The following is a 25,109-nucleotide window of genomic DNA, read 5'->3' as shown; positions in this document are numbered from 1 at the left end:
TCTCCGCCGCAAGTAGTACAACATGCAACAACTACTCCTTGATTAGAGTTAGAATCAACGTGCCTATTAAGCATCTTAACCACATTATCCATTTTTGCACTTAACATATTCAAAATATCTACTTCAAGCATACCTGCAGTTCTCCTTGTATTACCTCGTTCGTTTGCCCATTGATAGTTGTTAGCAGTCATCTCTTCAATCAATTGTTGAGCTTCCTCGGCTGTCTTTCCCATCAATGCTCCTCCCGCTGCCGCATCTACATGCGTCTTTGTTGGATAGATGAGACCATTGTAAAGTGTTTGGACTACTAGCCAATCTGGTAAACCATGATGAGGACATCTTCGTTGCAATTCCCGATAGCGCTCCCAAGCTTCGTATAATGTCTTTCCTTTCTGTTGAGAGAAACTAGTTATATCCATTCTAAATTTAGCAGTTTTTCCAGGTGAAAAGAATTTATTTAGAAACGCCTTAACTAATTCAGCCCAAGTAATAAAAGTATTTGAAGGATAAAATTGTAACTAAACTTTGGCCTTGTCCCTTAGCAAAAATGGAAACAATCGAAGTTTAATTGCATCATCACTAACACCATTAAACTTAATTGTATTACAGATTTCAAGAAATGTTGACAAATGAGAATTTGGATCTTCGGTAGCATTACCTCCATATTGAAATTGTTGTACCATTTGAATTAGTGATGGTTTAATCTCAAAATTATTAGCATTTACCTTTGGTCTTACAATACTAGTTTGAGAACCTTGTGTTCCCGGTAAAGCAAAATCTCGTAGAATTCGCCTATTTGGGTCATTGTTCGCCATTTCTTCCTCAAATGGTAATTCTATCAAAATTTCCTCTATCGGCTGCAAAAACCTCTTGTTCCTCTTGATGCGATGTATTCCTCCTTTGTCTCCGTAGTGTCCTCTCAATTTCAAGATCGAAAAGTGCAACTTCTCGATTTGATCGGTGCATACACTACAAATAAAAATAAGAGAAATTTTACAGTTTTAATTATTAAAATCAACGATAAACAACTTGAATAAAAACAATGGAAATATCTAAATTAATAGAGATGATTAGCCCCTAATATTGCCGCTCCCCGGCAACGGCGCCAAAAACTTGACGGAATTTCTATATCAATGCAAGTTTAAATTTCAATTTTATACCCTTTGACTGCAAGTATACAGGCCGAAATCGTAATGTAGGGTATGTATCGGGTCGATCCCATAAGAAGCAAATTATACAAGCACTAGGCTCTTATTTTTCTCTATTATTTAGATTTACAATAAATTTGAGCAAGAAAATTATAATGCTATTGTCTACAATTCTGGTTTAATCAATGTTAAATGCAAATGGAGAAATTTCACTAAAGATTGAAAAATGGGATGTAGATTCCACTTATGGCATAAACAACACAAATGACTAGATTTACCTCTTGTTATTTTTCTTGTTTGACCAAGGATTCATTTCCAATATTACTAAATCTCATTCTCATGATGAAATGGCCTAGAGCAATATAGTTTTTTCTATTTTCATGGTGAAATACTAGTTTTACTCTGTTTTCCTTCATGAAATGCTGGAAAATCCACTTTAAGTGCACATCTATTTTCATGAATATACAACTCAAGCTCTACTCATGTTTGTCCATTGTTACTATCAATTCTCATTGACTAATAACAACTATGAACATGCTATTGGTGATCAAACAACAAGAAGTAATTACAACTGCACAAATAGACAAATTAATACAAGATATAACAAGTGTAAATCACATTCAATTCATATTATTTAGCCATAAGTTTCATCTACTCCCTAGATAAAGAAAATTAGCTACTCATGAATGATTTAACAATCAAACTCACAAGTTTATCAATGCAAAACATCATAAAGTACAAGTACAAGAAAGATAGAAGAAAGCTTAGCCAATTGATGGTGAAGCCCTCCAATTTCTGCTATGTTCTTGTACAAGATGATTACAAGTGAAAACTCCAAATGCTTCTCAAAGAACTCCTAGCTAGAGAGAAACTAGTTACAAGAAGGAAAACTAGCTACGTGTGGTCCTCAGCTTCTCACTTTTGTCTCTCCTTAAAAGGTGGTAGAAAGACACCTTTTTTTCTCGTTCATGATTCCAACAACTCAAATTTTGTAAAGAAAGTCAAAAGAAATATTATTTTGACTTTCTTTAACTCATTTTGTCTTCCCTTTTGTTGTAAAAGCATGTGCCACCGAATTCACTCACTCCAAATAGCTGAAAAGTTGTGTGAAAAGTGAGAAAAAACGGTTGTACCACTTGCAGAAGAGAGAGGCAGATCCGAGTCTCGGATCCGAGTGGTGCACAAAGATCCGAGCTCAGATCAAGGCTGATCCGAGGCCTTTCACTAATGATCCGAGCTCGGATCATCTGGCCTCGGATGCATTGCTCCAGAAGTACAGACGAGGGTTCGGATCATCCTTGATTCACACGGATTCGTGCTGGTTTTTTTTCCAGTTTTTCACTTCTTTTCCTTTTTCTTCACTTTTGCTCCTAATTTCTTGTGTACTTTATCCTCTGGACGATCCTTACATTTTCTTCATCTCATGCATGAATTTCATACATCAATATCCTTCACAATTTCACAAAATTAATGCATTAATCCACTCATTTATCAAGTTTTGAACACTTAAATAATATTTAAGCAATTATTACCAAAAGAGTTCAAATATGGCTTTAATCTTCTCAAAACATACCAAAAGTTCATGCCAAAACTTGTACAAAGTATACGTTAAATATTCACTTATCACTAATCATGATTAACTGGCCATTAATTGTGATAATTTTAAGGTGTTAAGTTTGCAATGAGAATTGGGATTTAACACTAGTTTAAAGAAGTTCTAAACCTAGGAAGTTCACTCACAAGAGTAGAGGAGCACCTTTGTGGTTATAATGGCTTGTTCCATATAATTTCAGGACTATTGGCATACAATTTTTCTACTAATTCTCCTTCATCAAAAAGTTATCCATATTGACCCTTTCGCAGTTAGAGCCACCATATTTTCTCAAATAACAATCCACATAACTTTCAACTAATAAATCATGCATTTCACAATTTTCTTTATGGTAAAAATTTTCACCATTGACAAATTCTCTCTCCATGGCAACTCAAAACAATTTACGTACCTTCACAAAATATTTTTTCCTTGCTTGAATGTTTTGGCATACCTGTTTCAAGTTTGATCAAACACCATTATGACAATCAATAATCTGGTAGGACATTTTTTTACACAACACCAACAATCTCAGCAAAGTCCCTCTTTTTAGACCTCTATATCACTTTTTCCTAATTCCAATCAATGAACGAGACGAGCACTCTAAGACCAACTCTCGTGGCTCAATTTTCAATATACGAGTACTGTACTGCAACCTCTGCACCTTCTATGGCATAGATTACTTTATCACAAACTCTACACGCCCTTCAGAGACCACAGATACTCCAGGATCAAACTCTTAAATTTAGAACTCTGATACCACTTATTAGCACAAAAAATCATGCACTGGAAGTAAATATATCATGCTAAAATATTAGATGATGAATAATTGATAAACCAAGAAATAACTCACAATATCGATCGAGCCATGGACTTTGATTAGTCACCAAAACATGAAAAAAAAAGAGTAAGAGTAAAGCTATTGGCTAATTAATCACAAGACCAATGGAGAAGGTATGGGAGGAATTAACAACTACTATTCTATTGACAACCAAATTTCCTCAACCTACAAATGTAGGACTTCAAGTCCTTAAATAGAAAAAACATAACCATGAATCTTAATCTAATTATAATAGCAAAACATAACTGAATTATATTTCCTAAACTAATTGTGATACCAAATCTAATATAATGAAATAACAAATCAATTTCTAAAACTATTAAAATTCTAAATACGCTTGATTTAAATAATCAACAATGCTTCCCTTAAATTAAGTTCTTGATGTTGCCATCATGAGATTTAATCTCCTTTGCAATCTCTAGTAGTGTAACTCAAATGCAATTCCAATTTGCAACAGATACCTATCTGTATATTTATGGATGCAAGTGGACTTGATAAGTATGCATTTTGAGTATTTAAGTATGTTTTATTATTTAGTTTTGGTGTGTTTTATTAGTCAACTTTGATTAGTCACAAAAACATGAAACAAAAGAATAAGAGTAAAGCTATTTGTTGATTAATCACAAGACCAATGAAGAAGGCACCGGAGGAATTAACAACTACTATTCTACTGATAACCAAATTTCCTCAACCTACAAACGTAGGACTTCAAGTCCATAAATGTAAAAAAACATAATCATAAATTCTATTTGTAAGGCCCGAAAACAACCAATGAGACAATTAACAAGAAAGCAAGGCTGCTTGGGAGTAGAAGAGATAATCAATTTAAAGAGCACAAACGTAACAGTAAGTAAATAAAAAGGAAGAAATTTGCAAACCAATTAACTACCCAACTCCTCTTGAGCTTGTAGATTAATTCAAATAAGCTACTTCAATTTGATGAATTACAATCACTCTTGTGTACAAAGGAAGGTTCACCTCCTCCTTGCCCCGAACTCCACTCGGTCAAGCCAGGACGTTTTACTATCCCTCAGGACAACCCTCACAGAGCTACACTCATGAAAGATTCACTCACAAATGAAAAGCTTACAATGAACCTCACACCACTAAGACTACAAATCTTCTTTGATGAGTATTTTCTTACTAAAATTACTCTAGATCTTTTGTATCTTCAGTGTGCAAAAGTTATCTGAAGTATCTGACCAACCACTATTTATATAGGACCAAGAAAGTGCCTCATTAAAGCATCCAACGGATAGAAAGTAGCTGAACAGTCAACTAGCCGTTGGGGACGTCGGACGTCCGACAGATTAATCACCGTCCGATCCCATCGTCCGAAAATCAGCCAAGTTGTCATTCGGACGTCCGATGGGATTTTATCGTCCGAGCTTCTGTGTCCGAACGTCGTCCAGAGAGTTATCAAATCTTCGTGGAATTTTTAGGACGTCCGATGAGATTGATGTGCGTCCGAAGAATGCGTCCGATCCTTCAGGACGTCTGATGCTTCCTTACAAGCGTCCAACAGAGTTTCCTTCTTGATGTTCTTCATCCTTTCGGACGTCCGATCCTGACTATTTGAGCGTCCGACAGCTTCAGCATACTTAGTCCCCTTTCAATTGCACTTGTTCATGGAATCAAACAACTTCAAAACTGAAAGTATATCTTGAAGAAATATTAGTATCATCCATTTGTTTTGTAAACATCAAAAGATAGGGATCAAGATCAACACTATTCTATTTATAGTACTAGAGCATGACTGAACTCTATTTCCTAAACCAACTGTGATACCAAATCTAATATAGTTACCAAATAACAAATCAATTTCTAAAACTATTAAAATTTTAAATATGTTTGATTTAAAATAAGTCAACAATGCCTCCCTAAATGTTGGCATATTAAATTAAGTTCAAAAATAGAAATTTCTATGTTATCATTTAATAGTGTTTTAGGCAAATTCGGGTTTTAGTAATTCGATTGAAGTTAAGTTATTTTAGTTTTATTATTTAGAAATTGGTATTTTATTAGAAAATTTCTTGTGGTGTATAAATAGGAATAGGAAGTCATATTATTGTGATTAGTTGAGAAGAGTAAAAGTTTGAGAGCATCGTTGATATTATGGTGTTATTGGTATTATATTGTTGATATATTCCTCGTCTCCCACACATATTTGTATATATGTGAATTGTCTCCCTATATAAATGGTTTCTAAAATTTATCTCCTATAAATTTTTTGGTACAATTATTTCGATTCTACATCTAATATCAGAGCTCTACATTCAAGAAATTGATCTAATATCTCCTGTGAACATTAACAAATTTGCCAGACTACGATGTTAGTCCTAGACATTTCTACTGTCTGAGTTAAAGTATAAAAATTGCTGTGAAGAAATTAATTGATCAAATTAGACCACAATGTTGGCTCTGAAGTATGCAGATGGTGAGGAATTTGACTATAAGATTGGTCAAAAAATTGTCAGATTGTTGTTGGTGTTACGACAAGTGATCAAACAAGAATCCTATCAATTAAAATTGTGATTATTAGAATCACAAAGTGATGAGTTGTCAATGAATTGACATAAAACTGTGTGATGAATACTAGGGCCGGATACTTGGTAGATTCTAAAGTATTGCAGCTATAACAGAGCATGGCTATCAGGCCCAGTTTAGTGCATAATATGGAGCCAAATATGTGTTAGCAAATGCGATTTTTAGGGCTTCCTCTCTTATTTTCTTCATAATTGGTCGCCCCCTATATATAGCACAAGAGAGGAATGAAGGAATAACTTCTAAGAGAGGAAACTAGCCACAAAACACCAGCAAAAATGTAGATGTCAACCCAAATTCTTATATCTTAGGTTAGATTATATTAGTGTAGGGGTAGATTAGTCATCTAGTCTTCGTATATAGCTAACTTGGATGAGGATTGAGGTTGAAAATAGAGACGTTGACCCCTAGTGACAAGGATTTAGTCTCTCCTAGCATTTTAACTCTTGTATTTGATTCATTTGTTAGTTATAATACAAGATTGGATTGCATTTCCATTTGCTTTATGTTTTATTAAAGTTTATGCCTTGGGTGTTTGTTGTACTATCTATGATAGTTATGTGATATTTCCTTGGGTATTTTGATGCCATTATCTTGAACAAACTTTTTAGCACTTTTGTTTATATAATCAAGATTAACCGGCCATTGATTGTGATCATATCAAGGTGTTAGATTTGTAATGAGAATTGAAATTTGACACTAGTTCAAGAAAGTGCTAATGCTGGAAAATACACTCATGCATGTAGAGGTGCACTATTGTGGCTTATTCTATAGTAATTTCATCGAGTTTCATATCCAAGAAAGTAGGTATTTATTAATTATAAGTATAGAGGTTACACCTACAAAATGAGTGTCACAAACATTAGGAAATTTAGGCATACCTTAGCCGAGATTTTGGCACTCAATCAATCAAGAAATTGCACTAACATGAGTAGATAGGGGTTCCATTACCAAGAAACTTTCATTTATATTTTTCTTCCCAATAGTAGCTTAGGCATATTAGTTCTAATTGGATGATAGTTCAAATAATAGAGAATCTTTAGTAGTGTCTGTAGTTGTCCGTCTTCTCTATGAGTTCGACCCTTTATACCTATACTAAAACATGACCTGTACACTTGTAGTGTTGTGTGGGGTATTTAAGAATTTAAAATTTTAAAACTTGAGGCATAGCAAGAGATTGTTTTTGTAGACACATTCCAAATCTATTAAGTTTTTGGCACCATTGTTGGGGAAGATTTATGGCAATATTGACATGAAGAGTGACTCTATTAGTTTAGACACTTTTACTTGATTTTTTGTGCTATTCTTGTCATATTTTTTTCGTTCATGCTTGTGTGTTTGTGTGTAATTTGTATTGTTGTGTTTCATTTTGTTTTGTAGCGTGTGTTACTAGACTCTATCTTTCTTGCCTAATCTTACTTTGAGGCGTTTGAAGGCATTTTTAAGAAATGAGCAGGATAAGTCATTTTGGAGGTCAACATGTGAGAGAAGGAATTTGGGGATCTAATCCACAGTATTTTTAATGCACAATGAATGGTAGTGGAGTGCAAGGAAATCTCACAGATTTGACCCTTGATGATGGCATGTTGAGGTTAAATGCTAAATGGATAGTTTGATGCACTTGGTTGAACAATATAGGAATGTTAATATTTTGACTTCTAATTATATGGATTTGTGTCTTGTGTGGAGGTTAGCATGATGGTTATCAATGTATACAACCACAACACGTAGATTACTCTAATATTGCACTTCTCATGTTGATCAACATGACCCTAATTGGGGTTATTTGCATGACTATGGTTGGTCTAATCAATATGTTTATAATGATTCTCAAAATTTTTATGACTTCCAACCTAATTATGTCCAACAAAATTATAGGCCATCTTGGGAATTGGCAATTAAGAAGTTGGCTAATACGCCTTTTCCTGGGGAGCTAGAAATAGAAAAATTAGCTAACAAATCTACATCATATTGGGGGCTAGTTATAGAAAAATTTGTTAGTGAAATGGATTCAAAATTTGAAAAGCTAGCCAATGAAATAGACAACTGTTTTGATAGGCTAGAGGATAGAATGGAAGAATTGACTTCACATTTTAATAGAATGTATGACCAATTGCCTGTTTTGTGTAAAGTTATTTCTTCAAATGATATGAATCCTAGCCTGAATGGTAGAAATATCACATGTGCAAGTAGATTATGTTGTGATGATGATGATGAATCTAATTTTTTTTGTTAATGATGAAATGCCCACTTTGCATGATGGCTCCTTTGGAACTAACATTGAATCTCAAGAGATGAGTATTAATGGCTCATGTTTTACCCCTCTTGAGGAGCATTTATAAAGTGCAAGTTTCAAAGATAAAATAGCTCGAGAAATTCCTGCAGACAGGCCATTGATAAGTCCCAAGTGATGCACATTCAAAAAAAAATATTTATAAAACACTTGAAATTAGTAAACATTTTCTGACTCTCCTATCACTTGTAAATCTACTACGACCTAAGTTGGTGGACTATTCTTTCACAAAACCTCCTTGACAATAAGGTTAGATAGTCAAATTAATGACTATAAACAAGCGCTTGATAGTTCTATGTTGGGGTGAGTTCACTAGCCCAATAAGCACACCACAAGCCTATCTAGCAGGCAAGGCATGCATTTTCTGAGAGTAAAAATTTATTGATCAAAACAACTAGAAGAAATATTATAATAACTACTACTCAATAATATAATTATTTACAATATAGCTATAACTGGAATTGAGCACATTGTCTGAACACTATAGTCACAATGCCCCTTTCCGGAAAATTCTCGATAACAATAAAATTGATCTGCTGCAGATGGAGTCAATTCCACAATCACATGAAACAAAATAGAAACCAGTTCGGAAGGGCCCAAAATCACAACAAAAGACCCTTTCGGGGTCCAATAGTTCGATAATCATGACACATTGCTAGACAATGAGTATATTTACGAGTACTCCACAGTCCAAAATTAGACAAGGATTTCTGAATTCAAGTACTAACGTATGATCTTGTATATCAATATCCTGTCAACTCTATGTAGTGACATCTTGGCCAATTCAAGTTAGGATAGCAAACAAATCGAGTTGAGTCAAGTTTTGATCTAATTAAATTGTATTTTAACTTAATTTTATCAAATTCAAACATGAACTTAAGTTCGATGAGTTCTCAACTTAAAACTTGATTTCAAACTCAATCACAAATTCGTGCCCAGCCAAGTTTAAAAAAAATAAAATAAAATAATTTTATTTTTTAAAAAATGAATAAAATAATAATTTTTCTTAATGAATAATAAAATATTAGAAATATATATGTGTACTTTCACTATTAAAATAAAAAATAAAATACATACATACATAGATACATATAATCAAATGTGAGCCGGTACTATATGTTTGTTACCATTCTGACGTCTCGTGTAAAATCATTGCCATGGACAAGAATGAGAAGATTGTTTAATATGTTTAATTTGGCGTCAATATCATATTATTTTGTGTTGAACCCATATTAGGCCAACAATAGAAGAGCCTGGCCCACACAAAATTTTGACAACAAATACTTATTATTGGAAACTCAATAGCCATGCAGGAACTTAGCTAGCTTTTGAAAGATGTTCCTTTGTGTTTATACCTAGAACTGAAAATCAAATCAGCCATGAATTAGCACAATATGCTGTGTAGCTTGTACACGATATTGAATGGAAGAATGATTTCCCAATATGGCTGACTGACTTAGCTAGGGCGGATATGAGGGTAGTATCCTCTTTTTGTAACTAATCCTTATAAGGTCAAGTGTTAATATCTATAAAATGATATCGTTTGTTGAAAAAAAAAAAGAGGCCATAGTGATTCAAACTTCAAATATTACAGATCAAAAATGAAAATTCAAAACTTTTGAAGAATCTCACTTTGATTTTTATTGTTAATTATTATGAATTTTTTGTCAATTATCCTAAATTTGTCTAAAATCATAAACTTCGGGGACTCAAATTGTTTTGACGAAACATTAAAAACTAATTTAGCATACAAACTAAATATTGGGCATTAAAACTTTACGTTTCCCCCTTTTTTTTTCCTAAATTTTTGAATCTGCAGAAGGCATTTCTTAGAGTCAATTTAATCTGCAAAAACATCACTATGACAATTATTTAATTGCTGAAGTCAATAGCATCCAACTTATCCACAAAGAAAACTTCCATAAGGTGTATGAATTGTCTAATAATTTAGCATACAAACCTTACATTTTAATCCACCTCGCCTTAGGTTAGAACAAGCTTTCGTCGAGAAATACAGCAGATCTGGCAAATGGTGGGAGATGTGACGCAGGTTTCTCATTGTTTCCGAGAGGCTAATCGTGTGGCAGGCATTCTAACTAACAAGGGTGTTTATCATCAACAACGTGCCTGTACTGTCTATGAGCATATCCACACTTATCCAAAACTAGCTAGGGAGGAATCCCGCCTGGATAGGTTAGGAATGTCAGCTATTAGGAGGACATCAAGGGGGGGGGGGGAGATTGACCGCTAATATTCAAGGATCATCCTTCAGATTGACTGGAAGAGTTGAAGTTGAAAAGGGAAGATTTAATCTTAGATTCAGATCTTAAATGCTTAAAATTTTCACTATGATGTAAATTTATTGTTGAATTGTGAGTTGCTGGCAGGAAGTTTCGTCCCTTTATAAGGGGAAACTCTGCCGAAATTTTTATATAAAAAAAAAAAGAACAAGCTAAAATTCCCCTTCTAACTAAGGCAATTATAACCAAACTTTACAGCCAAAGCTGATACCATTGGCTGATGATTCTTCGTTACAATCTCATATGACCTTATAGATCAATAACTGACAGTAAACCACAATTCATCTATAGTTCTCTTGGCTGGAGACATAAATTCTCAAAAGTCATAATCCTCAATCCTATCAGTACACATTGATTTATTAACTAACTAAAAGTCATAATCCTCAATCCTGTCAGTACTCAGTACACATTGATTTATTAACTAAGAAAAGAAAAATCTGCCACACATACACGCAGGGGCTGAGCTATTCACACTTAAGTGTGGGCAACTGCCCCCCTAAACTTTTGAAAAATTACGCAACAAGATTGATATAAAATCAATTTTGTACCTTATTTTCAGTTTTGCACGTTATTTGCCTCCCTCCCCCCACCAATTTTATAGAATTTCTTTCCTTTACTACATTGTTCCCCCTCTAAATTTTAAAAAGTTCATTATTTTGTCTACATTTCCTTTTTAAATTACATCGAATCGCATTCTTATTTAAAAATTTTGTAATAAATAATTCCTGTATAAGTATTGGATCTATTTTAGATCAAATATAAACGTTACTTCTTTGAGGAAAAGATAAAGATTCGACCTTGTTCAACTTAAATAATTTAGTCATCACAATAATTGAAGCCTAAGGCAATACGTACTATAACTCATAGGCAAAGTGTTTGTATTTGCACTTCTATTTTTGTTAATCATACTCCTATTATCATTTTAATCATATGCTTTTATTTATTAGATTATATCATAAACAGATAGTGGGAGTGATAGGGTGCGATTTTATCATTTATTTTATTATTAATTTCCCCTATTATTTGACCTGATGTGACTTAATTATTAGATTCTACTCACTTTTCGTAATTTACATTTATTTCAGGAAATAAAATGAAAATGCCACAACCAATGCCAATTTGACAGTCATCGGGAAAGAATTCAAAAAGAAGACACTCAGGGACATTTTTGGAACAAAAGAGACGCGAGGCCTTTTTAGTCATTTTGGCCGAAGTCTTCCTGGAAGGGGAGAGCCGCCGCAAAGGATAGCAATAAAAGGGGCGCCGCACAGTAGAGACTGTAGAGTTAGCAAGTAGAGAGGAATTAGAATTAGGAGCAGGGACTTCTTTTTCTTCTTTAGCTTAGCTTTTGTTGACTTTTTCCATGGGATCTCTTTTTGCATTTTGATTCTTAAGCATGGCAGGAGCAAAGGGCAGAGCCTTTGACGTTTCCTTTCATCTTTAGTTGCTTTTCTTTTCTTTTCGGTAGGAGTAGACAGGGGATGAGTTAAATCCCTTTATCTAGTCAAGGGGCAACGGATGCTTTGACTTGCCTAAACATTGTGAGATTGATTTAATTTTATTTTTTTCTTTTATTTATTGGTATTCGCATATTCCCTGGTTATAGTGCTTATGATTGTTTAATTAATTGATTGTCTTGGATCCGGATAATTAGTTAATTTAATAATCTATTGTTAATTGGGACGTTAAATTCGTAATTGTTTAATTGTCTCAAAATAGTGATAACTGGCATGATTGGGTTTGTATCAGGGGAATACGCGGGCTAACCTAAAATAACCCTGGTAGTGTGTTATTTGGTTAGAATAGGGTCCCTCTAATACGTAAGGCAATTGGGGAATTAAATCTTACGGACGTACCTAAGATTATTTCTCAATTAGAGTAGTGATTAACGGGCGTACCTTAATCACCGACTCAGTAAGGAGGGGTTGACTGTCATCGCTTGTTTGGTAGTTATAACCTATTTATTAGTAAATAATTGGAATTGCCTTAGTTTCAATGATCAATTAGGTGAACCATTGCTGAAATTATTCCTTAGCTAGATCCTTAATTACCACGCATTTAATTTTAGTAAATTGTTATTTAATTGCCAGTTGGCTATTTTATTTTTATTATTTTACTTTTAGTTGAATTGTTTAAATTGTCACCCCTGATATAAAAACACCCCTTTGTCACTGTGAATTTGAAAAGAAACAATTACTCCCAGTCCCTGTGGATTCGACCCTGCTCACCGCTATCTACAGAAATTACTTTTAGTTTGAGCAGGTTTTATTATTGCACAGACTGACAACCTGTCAGGGAGTATAATAATAATAAAAAAAGAGTGCAAATGACATTACCCGAACTCATATTGACATTAAGTTTTTAATTCTACGAAAAGCATTTTCGCATTGAATACCTTGGCCGTGGCTCCTGATTCCGCCACCAACATAGTCAGACGACAATTGCATTCACATTCACATACTCTGGTTACCAATTAAAACGTCAATATCAGTACTTAGTTACAAAACAAACTAGAAAATATGAAGTCAAATTCCGTAATACGTCATTGATTTAGAACAGTAAAGTTACATGATCATTTCCCCAGCCACAATTTTAGAAGTATAAGGTTATCCTATGTATCTATGTGTACATAAAATTAATACATTCTCTACATCTACATGCTTAAATTTTGATAAAATATTTTAAAAGGTAGGAAACTGAAGAAACGGAAGGCCGAGGAGTCGTCGGGAAAGAGCGCTATTGATACAGAGATTTGGGCTGCAGAATTAAGACAGATGGCAGAACATTCCCTCCACTTGTTCAAAACCATCGTTTCTCAATTTTTTTTTGCTTCGCAAAGGCAGATGGGCTTTTAGAGTCTGGGCCATGGGTAATTAATTTACATTTTGGGCTACCCTTACAATTTTGGTTGCCCCAATAACATATACCCAACACCTAGATACATAATTATAGGGGTGGCAATCAGGTCGGGTTCGGGTTGGCGGGTCGGGTTGATGCTTAAGTATAACAAAGAACCTGCTGACCCGAACCCGACCCGCCGACCCGAAATGGGTCAGGGTACCTGACACGAACCCGAAAATTTCGAGTTGGCGGGTTGGCGGGTCGACCCGAAATGACCCGAAACTTAATTTTAATTTATTAATTTATCACTGTAATTTCTAATAAAATCAATTTTTCACAAAATTAATTACATCATCAAGTAATAAAAATTTAAATAAATAATTTCAAACCAAATCTAAAATAAATTAAACACCATAAAAGTGTTTTATCCCAAACCAAATATAAAATAAATTAAAACAGCATAAAAGTAAAAAATAACATAATATATTATTTGTTCAAATATAATAATTTTAACTTCACACAAGTTAAATAAATTCATTTAGGATTAAGTAATTAATGCCTTTGGAAAAAAAATGATTTAGTTTAGTTAGATAAAATAATTTTTATGTTTATTAAATTAGTTTTAATTCATAAACGGGTCACATCGGGTCATATCAGGTCACCACGGGTTGACCCGAAATTGACCTGTTTTCTTTTCGGGTTCATCGGGTTCGACCCGATTCTGACCCGAACTCTCGAAACCTCAACCCAAACCCATTAATTTCGTGTTAGGTTCGTGTCGTGTTTTCGGGTCGTGTCAGGAATTGCCACCCCTAATAATTATCTTCTTCATATACTAGTTATTCTAGTAAAACAATTCATTGCAAAACAAAACAAAAAAAATTGAGTAAATTTAGACAAAAAGTGTAAAGTGACTTAGGTTTTTTTTTTGTATTAATTATTCCTAAGATTAAAGGTCACATAAGCATATAATTTTCTAATTCATATCAACGGTTCCAAGGCTGCCATTTAATAAAATCACAGGATTAATCCAAATCTTTAATAGTTCGAATGGAACCATTCAAAAATATTCGTAAAAAAAAAAAAAAGAATTGAACCATTCGAAAATATCCAGAGAGACGCAAATTAAGCAATCTACCCTTGCTTTTATTTTATGAATTTTAAATTGCTTTAATCCTTGAACTATGGCATCTTGGTGGAAGAAATTGGTTTTCACTAAGTGAAAGAGATACTTTCCAGATAGTATTTTTTATTTTCATACCAAGAAATAGTTTTTTTTTTTTTTGGAAGGTATTATCTAAGGAGACAGTTATGAACACAATAGCTTCTTAACCAATAATCCACGCTGCCTAACCAAAGAGCTGTAGTGGAATATACCTGACTTTGAAATTATCCTCTGCCCAATGCAAAATGGACTAAACAGCCTACCTTACAAGAACAGCTATGGTTCTCTTTGTAATTATGCGGTGCTGGTGGCATTCCCAACAAGTTACTCTAAAGGGACTATAATATTCCCTGAAATATATTTCTTATATTCTAGACTTCCATATTTTCTTTTAATAATTACCATTCATGACGGAGTTAAATAAGGCAATACAATTGTATAAAGTTGAATACTACACTAGTCTTATCCAGGGAAGATGTTTGGCAACTAATCCAATAAAATATTTTCTAAGATTTACAATTTAAAAGATTCGTAAGTAAATAGAGAAAAGAGAAGGTGAGAAACTACTTAATTACACCTATCTTCAAATCGGATCCACTCCCACTTTTCCTTCACCAAAGTAGGCACCATAATGCACTTTAAACTACCCATTACCTTCCCCTTTCATTTTGTCAAAACTATTGAAGTCTCTTACCACAATTCCACTTTTGACACATATGACCAATTACCGAAGATGATTCACAATTTCACATGTATATAAATCTAGACCACGAACATGAGAAGCTGCCAACTACCAAGTACCATGTTATCTTCACCACCATCCCTTATGGAATCATCCCATTTCTTGAGACTTTTCTTAGCTTTCTCCATTATCTTTCTGGGATTTTCTTCATCATCTTCTTCTTCTTCTTCGCATTTGTCTTCAAGAGAACTTGGGGACATCACCTTTGAGTATCGAAACTACACTGCAATACATGAATTTCGGTTACTCAATCGAAAACGTAGCATTTTTTGTCCTGATCCAAACCCATATCTCCAAATCAACATTTCATCAAATCCATTGCTTTCTGATGATGAATTTGTCACGGTTAATGTCAGTGGAGTTTTGCTTCCTGCAGAGAGTGATTGGGTTGCTATGATCTCGCCTTCTCATGCTAAGTAAGGAAATTTTGTTTTTTTCAAATGATTTCAGAGTAGAAATACACTGGACTTTATCTTGCAATACTAATTCATGTGGACACTGATCTCGGAGTGCCAGATCATAGTCATTAATCCATCAATAGTTTTGCCTTAACTTTCTTAGATGTTCTGATACCATTACTCAGGCTTGAATGTTGTTTTGGTTTTTAGCACATCCAAAGACACTGGCATGAAGTTATTTTCCAAAACATGCATCTTACAGACAATGCATAGGATATATACAAATTGTTAATTATCGAATTCTTTGGCTTGGTTTGACACTTATGTTCCTTTTGTGCCATGAACTTTGAACTTGCAGCATTTCAGCTTGTCCCTTCAATGCAATTCAATATGAGCAGACTGGCGATCTCAGTAAACTTCCACTTCTCTGCCATTACCCCGTGAAGGTAGGAGCTTTAGTTGAGGAATTTATTTATTTATTTATTTCTTTTTGCGAGATAAGAACAAGAATTTATTTTCTCTGCCACAATAATGGTCTCTAAAGTCTAAATTTGTGGCTCAACGAGTATTTAGCTATCAAAGGAACAAGATTAAAATTTAGTAACATTACTGGCCCATAAATAGTGGCATTTGTCGATCGTAGAAAAATCATATAGCAATTTCTGTTCATGTTTCTATAGAAAAACTCAGTAATCTTCAGTACGAAACATTAGTTACATTTAAGTAATTGAGATTGTCTATCGTCCATTTTGGGTATCATATTCTCGAGTTAAATTGACTATTGGATGGTGAAATAAGTATTTTTAAACCTTAGATTGCAACAATTTGAAAATTTTTAAAAATAGATAACTGTCATTTTAAAGATATACAAATTGAGGGAATAGTTGTCTAATGGCTCCATGGAAGTTTCTTAAGTAATTTCCTAAAAGTTAGGATGCATAATGCTACAATAATGGTATAGCTCCGCATGTATGTAAAAAAATCCCAGTGAATAGCAGAAGATATCACAAAATCTACATCAATGTCAATCAATACCCCTGCATTTGCTAGAAACAAATTTGTCATTTTATGTGTTTATTTAAATACCCTTTTTTCTGTTTAAGTTTCAACTTCTCATTTCCCCTTCTTTCTCACTCTAAAATTCAATAGACTAACTTCCTTCAACCCTAACAAATTTATACTACAGTTTTTAAATGGGTTTGTCCATTATGGCACCAAATAAAAAGTGGGCCCGGTATCATATTTTTGATAAAAAGATAAATATCTTTTGGAAAAAAATTCAACTCAGGGGTGGGTGATAATTTTATAGTCGATACATTTTCTTTTTTTTTAATGTGCTTATTTGGTGTCGTTAGGCCATCAAATAGAAAAAGGCCCATGGATCCAAGGACCACGGCCCACGGGTAGGAACGGTTTTGTGCATTGTGTACACTGCGTAACTTTATTTGCAGACAGCGTAACTTTGTTTACATAACGTGTAACTTTAGAATAAATTTTTGTGGACTCCATACACGTTAAAAACGAGATACAAGAAGTGATATGGACCGTACAATTTTTTAGGATCAAATCTTGGCCGTGAACAGTTTAGGAACGGTCCATCTGATGATCGCTCCTACCCCTCATCCTGGATCCAATTCCTCTGTCAGGTTTCTTGCCGCATCGGATTTAACAACTACAGTAGAATGTACCAAAAACACCAATTTATACCATATTCAAGGATAATTAACATAGTTTAACAAGGAGGGGAAGTGTTGAGTTGGATGATAAGGTAGAAAGAATTATAAATATGTAGTTTTAGATTCAATACCTTCCACTTACAATAAAAAAGAAAATTTAACAATCTTTTATTCAGTTACCGATAAGAAATTAATGGTCATGGAACCATTTACCTCTTAAGTAAGCCACTCCCCATTAATTTGTCCGTCCTAACCACTCATTTTCCAACGGGTGGCAGCACACCATATTTATTGTCCGGACGTGATACAAATTATGCCGTCTCTTAACTTTCGACATTTTGACTAAGACGCAAATTATAATTATGCTTTGGTACTAAGGTTAGAACAATGGGACCATTCCTAATTGCAGTAGCTTTTTCAAAAGGTGGATTAATTAGAATTAATAAAAGCTATTTTTGGGTAATTCTAGATGTAAGACTTTTATACTCACGTTACATATACAGGAGTTAAAGGTACAGTTATTTACTTATGGGTTAGCAAAATGATGCTAAAATGAATTAATAATATGAGCTTTTCAGATCAAATCAATTGTCTTAGTATTGCTTGCACACAAGAGTACCGTGATAGTTCTCTTGTTTTTTCTTTCTCCAAAAAGATAAATTATAAAAAAATAGTGATGGACAGTGAAGGGGAATTTAAATTAGAAATCTCTACGTCCCAAAGTCTCAACTTTTACCACTAGAAATCATTTATCTTGGTTAATAGCAAAACCACTTATCTTGTCTAATCTCTTACTATTAGTAAATTAAGAGCATTTTTTTTCTTGACACTTCCGACCTATCACTAGTTAATAATCTAAACTTAACCCTTTTCATTCTGTAATCAACATGCACTTAAGTTATATAATCATTGTTCAATGTTGACTAACATTATCCTAACTTATACAATTAGACAAAACAAAAAGCTGAAAAAAAAAGAACTTTTCATGCAAAATGCCGTAACTTTTGGGTCGCGCAGCAAAGTCTTCGGCGGAAACGGCGTAAAGGTTCCTATACCTATTTGCACGACACGGCTTCTCGGATTCCAATTGCTTTAAAGATAATTAGAGATAGATAAAAACTAATCTTGTTTTGTTTTTTTGGAATTCCATTTACTAAATAATGTTCAGAGATAATTAGAGATAGATAAAAAATAAATCTTGTTTTTATTTTTAATCATATTTGACTCCTTTTCTGCTCCTTTATTTTTTTCTTCAATTGCCTTTATTGCCAGCTTGAATTAATGTGAACTCAATTGGTCCTGACTACAATTTTAAATCAGCAATAATAATTGTTCTTTATGTCCTATAATCCTTATTAAATACCTAGGAATTATTTATCCCCCACATTTACACCACGAATTAGAGAGCAAGCTTTACCAAGAACATGGAGAAATCAAATGTTATAGTTTCACCTACAGATAAAATAAAAGAACACAACTTATATTTTTATATAACAGGGCATTTCAACTTTCTCTTTTTATAAGTTGTACCCTAATTTTCAATTTAATTTTATCTAAAGCAACACTAAATTCAAGAAAAAAAAAAAACAAAGAGAAAGGAATGAAATTTTTAATTTTTTTTTTGCCATAATTTGCAGGCACAATATGCAAGCAAAGATCCAGATTATTTGGGTTGCAAGAAAAAGACATGCCAAAAGTACGTGGATGGGAAGTGCAGAGTTAGCACCTGTGCTGCCACTTTATCATTTCATGTTATTAACATCAGAACAGACATAAAATTCATTTTCTATGGTGGCGGATTCGAGACTCCTTGCGTTCTAAAAATATCTGATTCTGCTACCTTTGCCAATCCCCAAAAGCCTCTATATGGGCACCTCTCCAGCACTGATTCAACTGGAACATCTGTAAGTAAATTACTCTTGCATTTTAGGCTTTTTTTTTGTCCCATTAATGCAGATTCATTTTGAGCCTTTTATCCCATCTTTCTACGATATAAACAGTTTTAATAAAATATTTATTTGAGTTTATTATCCCATTAGTTCATAGTGTGATTAATTTGAAAAAAAGATTGTCATGAAATAGGATTTATACATTATAAAAGGTAAAGTGTTCAAAATGGATGTTTAGTGACAAAATTGGTTTGTAAGCCTCAGATAAAATTGCAAACTCACAATTTCTAAAAAAAAAATATTAAAGGTGTAACAAAATTTTTGGGTTTTTCTTTTTGTAAATACAGATGAGAGTAACGTGGGTAAGTGGGGATAAACAGCCACAGAAGGTTCAATATGGAGATGGGCAATCCCAAACATCACAAGTGACTACATTTACTCAAGACAACATGTGCAGTAAGTGACATGTTTCCTATGCCTTTTTTTTACTTCATTCCGAATTTAAAGTTGTACTCAAATTAAAAGATCTTCAAATGAAAACTACTAAACATTTGCAAGATCAATCCACTCAATAGTTTCATCATGATCACTGTCTTGTATGGCCAATTTAATTTGGAGATGTGCTAAAATTCAAACTTTTTAGAAATTCTTTTCAATAACAATACAAACTTTCAGAGTGTGGATGATATGGTTTCATGTATTGACTGCAATTTTTGTTCAAAATAGTTTAGCAAATAAGTTTTTCAATTTTTTTTTCTCAACCCTTCGCTGCAAATTAAACTGATATATAACCTTAATTGGGACAAGTGAAAAATTGGATGAGCACAATATCAGAGATTCCATAACTAGAACATAAGAAATCTCTCCTCAACATTAATATTGGTATACATGCAGTTCTTGTAACATTGATATTCCTTGGAAATAATTTTACTATTGATTGAAAACGAAAATAATGCTAAGATACAATCTTAAAATTTTTTTAAAAAAATTTTGTCTATTTGATAGGTTCGGCTGTGAAAAGTCCTGCTAGCGATTTCGGCTGGCATGATCCAGGCTACATTCATTCAGCAGTGATGACTGGACTTAAACCTTCAACCCAATTCTCTTACAGATATGGCAGGTAATAAACTAACTAGCAAAATCCTTTATTTAAGTTGAATTTTTTTAAAAAGAGTAGAGAAGTAAAAAAAATGTCTGATCTGATGAATTTATTAGCTAATCCCTCCCCGGAATTAGAATAAACCAATACTCGGAACACAGATGATTTATCTTTACTTAGAGATGGACTTCACATATTTTACACTAACCCTCTTAAATTATTTATTTTGAATCGGTAAGTGTGAGATAGATTTGGTAGAAATTGGATGAAATATAATTTCCAAAAACGGATCTTCTATGCTCGCTTTTTAGCTGCCTTAATTGGTATGTATTGATGCACCATTAAAACTTTTCTATCTTGTAGTGATTCAGCAGGTTGGAGTGATAAAATCACATTCAGAACACCACCTGCTGGTGGATCAGATGAAGTCAAGTTTGTTGCATTTGGAGATATGGGCAAGGCCCCTCGTGATCCTTCAGTCGAACACTATATTCAGGTAAATAAAAGACACATAGCATTTCAATTGGCTTCAAGAATTTGACTAGAATTCATGACCTTTTTGGTTGATTGAGCAGTTGGTTTTTGTTACATATGCAGCCGGGATCAATATCAGTAATTGAAGCCATAGCTAATGAAGTATCTGGTGGAAATATAGATTCTATATTTCACATTGGAGACATAAGTTATGCCACTGGATTTCTAGTAGAATGGGATTACTTCCTTCACCTTATTAACCCTGTGGCTTCTACTGTTTCGTACATGACAGCAATTGGGAACCATGAGAGGTTGGTTCACTTTCTTGAATAGCTATGTGCTTAATCTTTCACATGCAGGATTTTCTTTTTGATTATGGCCTTGTTCTTGTTGCTTTAAATTTTTGCAAAATCTAATTAGGGAAAATGATTACGAAGAATCATTAGAATTAGCAAATATTACTCTTTAGTAGATTGTGAATATTTACTTTTTTTATTATTAAAAAAATCTATAATTTAAATTAGAAAAAAGCACAATAGAAATTTTTTTTTTTTAAAAAATATCCAGAATCAGAACTTGCAGTGGATTAAAATAATCAGTCTAAAATAAACTAAAATATAGCTAGCCCATTAGAATTTCTTCTTTATATATTAATAATAAATATTTTCAGGGATTATGTGAGCTCAGGATCAGTCTATATTACTCCAGACTCAGGTGGAGAATGCGGGGTGCCTTATGAAACTTACTTTCCAATGCCAACAGCAGCAAAAGACAAGCCTTGGTACTCTATAGAGCAAGGAAGTATTCATTTTACCGTTATCTCAACCGAACATGATTGGACAAAAAATTCTGAGCAAGTAAATCTCTTCTTAAGCTGTGCAATATTCGCTTTTTTTTTTTAATAATATTCTTTGATCATTCCAATCAATTTCCAACTGAAATGCAATATCTTCTATATTAATAACAGTACAATTGGATGAATAAAGACATGGCTGCAGTCGATCGATCTAAAACTCCTTGGCTAGTCTTTACTGGGTAAGTTTTGTCCTTGCTACTCAGTGAAAGAATTACGTGGTTCTCTAAATTAGTTTATGAACTAATATTCTAAAATGATATATGGGCTACAAAATTCCATTTGAAATAAGTTAAAAAAGGTTTTTCATTTTAACTTATTGGTGAATTTTTTTTTTTTTTTGCTTAAAAAACTAGAAAAAGAGCAGGTAAAAAATTTTCAGTAGGAAATTTTAATGTTGCTTTTGCCTCCACTGAAAATTTTTTCTGGCTCTGCCACTGTTGCTACTCCATTTTTGTTAAGTTGAACTCATGTTATAAATTTGCAGTGCTAAAAATTGATGATTAAATACTTCGTCTCCGCTCTTACGTTGCATCTTGGCCTTTCTAGCATCATCAACTTATGATTGATTGTTTACTATAGTTTATACTACAAACCAAGCATATCAAGGATAAACATGGCAATTTAAGCTTTTATTTTGTAAAACTAGGAATAGCCTAATATACAATTTTTTTTATGAAAAACAAATTTTTTTTTATAGTAGAAAAAGAGTGAGATTTAAGATACGGACAGGAAAACCATGGAAATTTGAATCAAAGACCTCTAATATCTGGTATCTCAATCTTACCTTCTAAATCAAGGCTTCCTTGGCATAGCATTATAAATATGTCAATTAGCAAAATGTGTTTGTGGAAAGACCAATACCGTGTACGTGTACTTTATCTTACCAAGGCCACCTAGATCATGTTCATTTAGCGCATTTGTTTTTCCGTGTATTCCAAATTAGTAATGAAATTAAAATTGCAAATTGCAGACACAGGCCTATGTACTCCTCCAATGGTGGCTCAGTCATTATTCCAAGTGTGGATAAAAAATTTGTTCAAGCTGTGGAACCATTGCTATTAGCAAACAAGGTAAGTAACTGACTAAAGTTAAACAACCATTTACTACTTGATAGTTATTTACTTCAGACTTTGTACTATTACTGATAAATCAACCTGGAATGCTCTTTTTCTAGGTCGACCTAGCTCTCTTTGGTCATGTTCATAATTACGAGAGAACATGTGCAGTATACCGGAGCGATTGCAAAGCAATGCCTAAGAAAGATAAAAATGGAATTGATACATATGACAATTCCAATTACAGTGCACCAGTTCATGCTGTTATTGGAATGGCTGGATTTACCCTCGACGAATCTCCAAGTAATGTAAGCATATTGAACCTTTCTCAATTTTAAATTCCTCCCCCATCCCCGTGCTTGACTCGTAAGAAACGCCTATTTTAAATGGATTTGGGACAGGAACAGTTGCTCGTATCAATTCACTGATAGGATAATTAGATTTTAGAACATCTGTTGTCAAAAATCAGCAGGTATGAAGTTACTTTTTTCAACAATTAATCTATATGAACCTCACAAACTTTTTTCAATACAATTATGATTTGTACAAATCCCTATTCCAATTGTATTAAAAACCAGTCCAACCATTTTGAATCACAGTTCCAATCTGTAGACTGTATGGAAGCCAAAGAAAAGCTGTTTTCAATTTATACGTGGCTATGATAGTCAGAAATTTTTGGGATTTTAAATGTACTCGAGGTTTTTCCAAACAATTCTTGTCAAACGTGATTATCTAAGCGCTGATGTTGAAGAATCTCATTCGATTATTACCATGGAATTATAGTTTTGAGTGTCCATCTACGTTCAATGGAATTAAGATGAAGCAATTTTAATACACTTGTCTCGTGATCAACAGGCCGATCGCTGGAGTTTAGTTCGGGTCTCGGAGTTTGGGTACGTGAGGGTCCATGCAACAAAGAAAGAACTGAATTTTGAGGTAAGGTTGCAGATTTTGTTTGGATATTGATCTTATTTGTAAAAATATTTTTACTTGTATCATAAACATGTTTTCAAATAATCCCTTGTCCAAACATCTCCAATATATCAAACACCCTTTACCAAAAACATGTCTGAAAAGTTTGATAAAAAGCAACGATAAGCAGGATATCAGGACAGGAACAGTTAGGTATGACTGTAGTACTTCGTATATAATTGAGTATACACTTAGAAATGTGACCGTATTTATGCATTGAATTGGTGTGGATGAATAAAATTTGTGAAAATAAAGCTATATAACCGCAAATCATGTTATGTAAAAAGTATAAACAACCAGAAAATTGTACAAATTTTCCAACTGTATTTGCCCTTGTCCCTGATAAGTAGTGTGATTTGAAAGACTAATAATTATTTAAGTTCACACCTTTTATGTTGCATTTTCCTTGAGCATTGAGTACTGCTGTACTAGCAAAATTAAACTCGTTGATTAATGCCCCCATAATCCTGAAAAATAAAACAGGATTCTATGGTAACAGTGCACATTCAAATGTTTGACTATTTGTATTCATCTAATTTTCATTGCTTAATTATACATTTTCACTCCGTAATTCTCACAGTTAAGTTAGTGAAAGGAGACTGTCAGTTGAAGTTTCTCACTTTTTCTTTTTCTTCAATATTGCAGTTTGTAAATTCAAGTACGAAAAAGGTTGAAGATAGCTTCAGAATCATCAAAGCATAAGGATTACCGAGAATATATATATATATATATATATATATATATATATATATATATATATATATATATATATGTATACACATAGGGAGCACAAGTATTCCTTTAGCAAAATTGCATATTTTGTCCTTACTCCTTGGTAGAAATCCTTTATGAGGACAATCCATATAAATATCTAGTGAGAGAAACATATATGAGCTGCAAACCATAGCAAAGCCCCATAACTTTATCTGAACCGGATTGAAAGCAAGTTATGTATAGGAAGATGATCCAAGTTGAATTTAATTCATTAAATAATATAAAGATTCGGATTGATTTATTGATTTTTCATTAACTAAATTCATCCTATATACTAAATTATATGCTTCCAAGTTTCAGCACTAACCTTGACAGAAAAGAAAAAGGAAATTGTCATAGCGTCAGCCACTAAGAAGTTCTAATTACTTATTACCTCATCATCATTCTCATAGCTTCCACTCGAGCAACAAGTTAAACATGCAAACATTAACAATAATAATCCTATTAAAAA

At 33.3% G+C, this 25,109-nt stretch overlaps 1 protein-coding gene and 1 non-coding gene across 2 annotated transcripts; both read left to right on the top strand.

The window, feature by feature from the left end:
• The first annotated feature begins 321 nt into the window (after nt 1-321).
• LOC113733595 (small nucleolar RNA R71) lies at nt 322-428 on the top strand. The gene has a single exon (XR_003459100.1). It is a non-coding gene; the product is annotated as a small nucleolar RNA R71 (small nucleolar RNA).
• A 14,807-nt stretch (nt 429-15,235) lies between these two features.
• LOC113728999 (probable inactive purple acid phosphatase 27) lies at nt 15,236-24,899 on the top strand. Its single transcript, XM_072081453.1, has 14 exons — nt 15,236-15,881; nt 16,222-16,309; nt 19,177-19,443; nt 19,776-19,884; nt 20,434-20,548; nt 20,891-21,023; nt 21,125-21,312; nt 21,672-21,858; nt 21,969-22,036; nt 22,828-22,927; nt 23,032-23,220; nt 23,768-23,848; nt 24,530-24,614; nt 24,657-24,899. Exons 1-13 carry the CDS (start codon nt 15,499-15,501, stop codon nt 24,584-24,586), a joined length of 1,965 nt encoding a protein of 654 aa, XP_071937554.1. The 5' UTR covers nt 15,236-15,498; the 3' UTR covers nt 24,587-24,614; nt 24,657-24,899.
• The last annotated feature ends 210 nt before the right edge of the window (nt 24,900-25,109 follow it).

The sequence above is a fragment of the Coffea arabica genome, chromosome 2e (genome assembly GCF_036785885.1).
Source record: "Coffea arabica cultivar ET-39 chromosome 2e, Coffea Arabica ET-39 HiFi, whole genome shotgun sequence".
NCBI classification, from domain to species: Eukaryota; Viridiplantae; Streptophyta; class Magnoliopsida; order Gentianales; family Rubiaceae; genus Coffea; species Coffea arabica.
The sequence above is the reverse complement of the archived record's forward strand: the minus strand, read 5'-3'. Positions and strand labels throughout refer to the sequence as shown.

Excerpts from the sequence above, each read along its gene's own strand:
- LOC113728999 (XM_072081453.1), top strand. The coding sequence starts at position 15,499 with ATGAGAAGCTGCCAACTACCAAGTACCATGTTATCTTCACCACCATCC. Across the intron at positions 22,037-22,827 it reads CCTTGGCTAGTCTTTACTGG|ACACAGGCCTATGTACTCCT; the intron begins GTAAGTTTTGTC and ends TGCAAATTGCAG. Across the intron at positions 23,849-24,529 it reads AGAAAGAACTGAATTTTGAG|TTTGTAAATTCAAGTACGAA; the intron begins GTAAGGTTGCAG and ends TCAATATTGCAG.